Source organism: Polistes fuscatus, unplaced genomic scaffold (assembly GCF_010416935.1).
Source record: "Polistes fuscatus isolate 324 unplaced genomic scaffold, CU_Pfus_HIC Scaffold30, whole genome shotgun sequence".
Classification (NCBI taxonomy): Eukaryota; Metazoa; Arthropoda; class Insecta; order Hymenoptera; family Vespidae; genus Polistes; species Polistes fuscatus.
Genome location: NW_025113108.1, coordinates 477,143 through 478,243, shown reverse-complemented (window position 1 = coordinate 478,243; position 1,101 = coordinate 477,143). Strand labels below are relative to the sequence as shown.

At 44.5% G+C, this 1,101-nt stretch overlaps 1 protein-coding gene across 1 annotated transcript; it reads right to left on the bottom strand.

Annotated features, from left to right (window-relative positions):
* Positions 1–2: 2 nt before the first annotated feature.
* On the bottom strand, positions 3–600 carry LOC122520340. Its single transcript, XM_043640437.1, has 2 exons — positions 411–600; positions 3–268 (listed from the first exon to the last, which is right to left on the bottom strand). Exons 1-2 carry the CDS (start codon positions 598–600, stop codon positions 3–5), a joined length of 456 nt encoding a protein of 151 aa, XP_043496372.1.
* Positions 601–1,101: the final 501 nt, after the last annotated feature.

The window sequence follows — 1,101 nt, the reverse complement described above, 5'->3', positions numbered from 1 at the left end:
TCTTATTGCCGATACATCTTCGCGATGTCCGCGGTACTAGCAATAGCATGTGATCTAAATCTTACTAAAAGTGCAAATAGATCCTCCTGTATGGTTGGGCCAACCATTAATACGTTATTCAAAGATTTCCCGTTGCTGGTTTTTGCCGACGCGTCGAACACTACTCGCAATTTGGTCGTAATACTAGTATGCTTTAATACAGCATGATGCGGTAAATAGAATCTATCTTCGTGGGGTCCCCCTTCTATCCTTGTCATATGCCCTAGTTCTTCATATTCGGATAAGAATTTAATATATTCATCTCTAATTTTCGGTTTGCGCGATAATGATCGCTCTAATGCGTGAAATCTTCGTAACGCGCTCGTATACGAATCTCCTAACTGATTTTCTTCCTTAAAGGGCAATCTCACTATATATGCCAGTATCATCCCGTCGCGTGTTGCTTCTGTAATGTGCTTCGCACAAATTTTCCTCGTGCGACCTAATACTACTCTCAGCTACTTCTTCAATTTTCCAGAATTTTTCCAATTGTGAGTTCAAATCTACCGTGGCCGTGTGGCAATTAACGCTCTGCGGAGTGCGCGTATTTCCTGTGCTCATAACGAGCCATCCTATACAGTTCCTTGTGCCATTAAATTTTCATTCAACCTAATGCTCTGACCTGCGCGCCATAGTGAAGCAAAAATCTCGACACCGAGAATCGCGTCGATATTCGCGGGCTCATAAAACTTGGGATCTGCCAATGGGATCCCTGCCGGTATAATCAATTCTTCTTGCGGAATTCGTTGCGAAGGCAACCTATTCGTTACAGTGGGTAATAATAAGAATTGTAATTCTAACGCGTATTTTCTGTTCGCGATTTCAACGTTGCTAATATTGCCTGTTTGACTCTAGTTTCTGTTTGGTTTACGCCAGAAATGGGTACATTCACGTCCCGTTTGGCTATTCGCAGAAGATTCGCGAACCGGATCGTTAAGAAATGTGCTTCGGAACCCGAATCCAGGAGCACACGACACTCGTGCGGCCTGCCGTCGCGATCCAGCAAATGCACCACTGCAGTTAGTAACAGCGCGGGTGCTGCGAGTGATGGAGCTCTACATG

What these genes read in the sequence shown, in the direction of transcription:
- LOC122520340 (XM_043640437.1), bottom strand. Translation starts at nt 600, where the DNA reads ATGAGCACAGGAAATACGCGCACTCCGCAGAGCGTTAATTGCCACACG. An exon ending in GGATGATACTGGCATATATA is followed by an intron (nt 269 to 410) that starts GTGAGATTGCCC and finishes CCGAATATGAAG; the next exon opens with AACTAGGGCATATGACAAGG.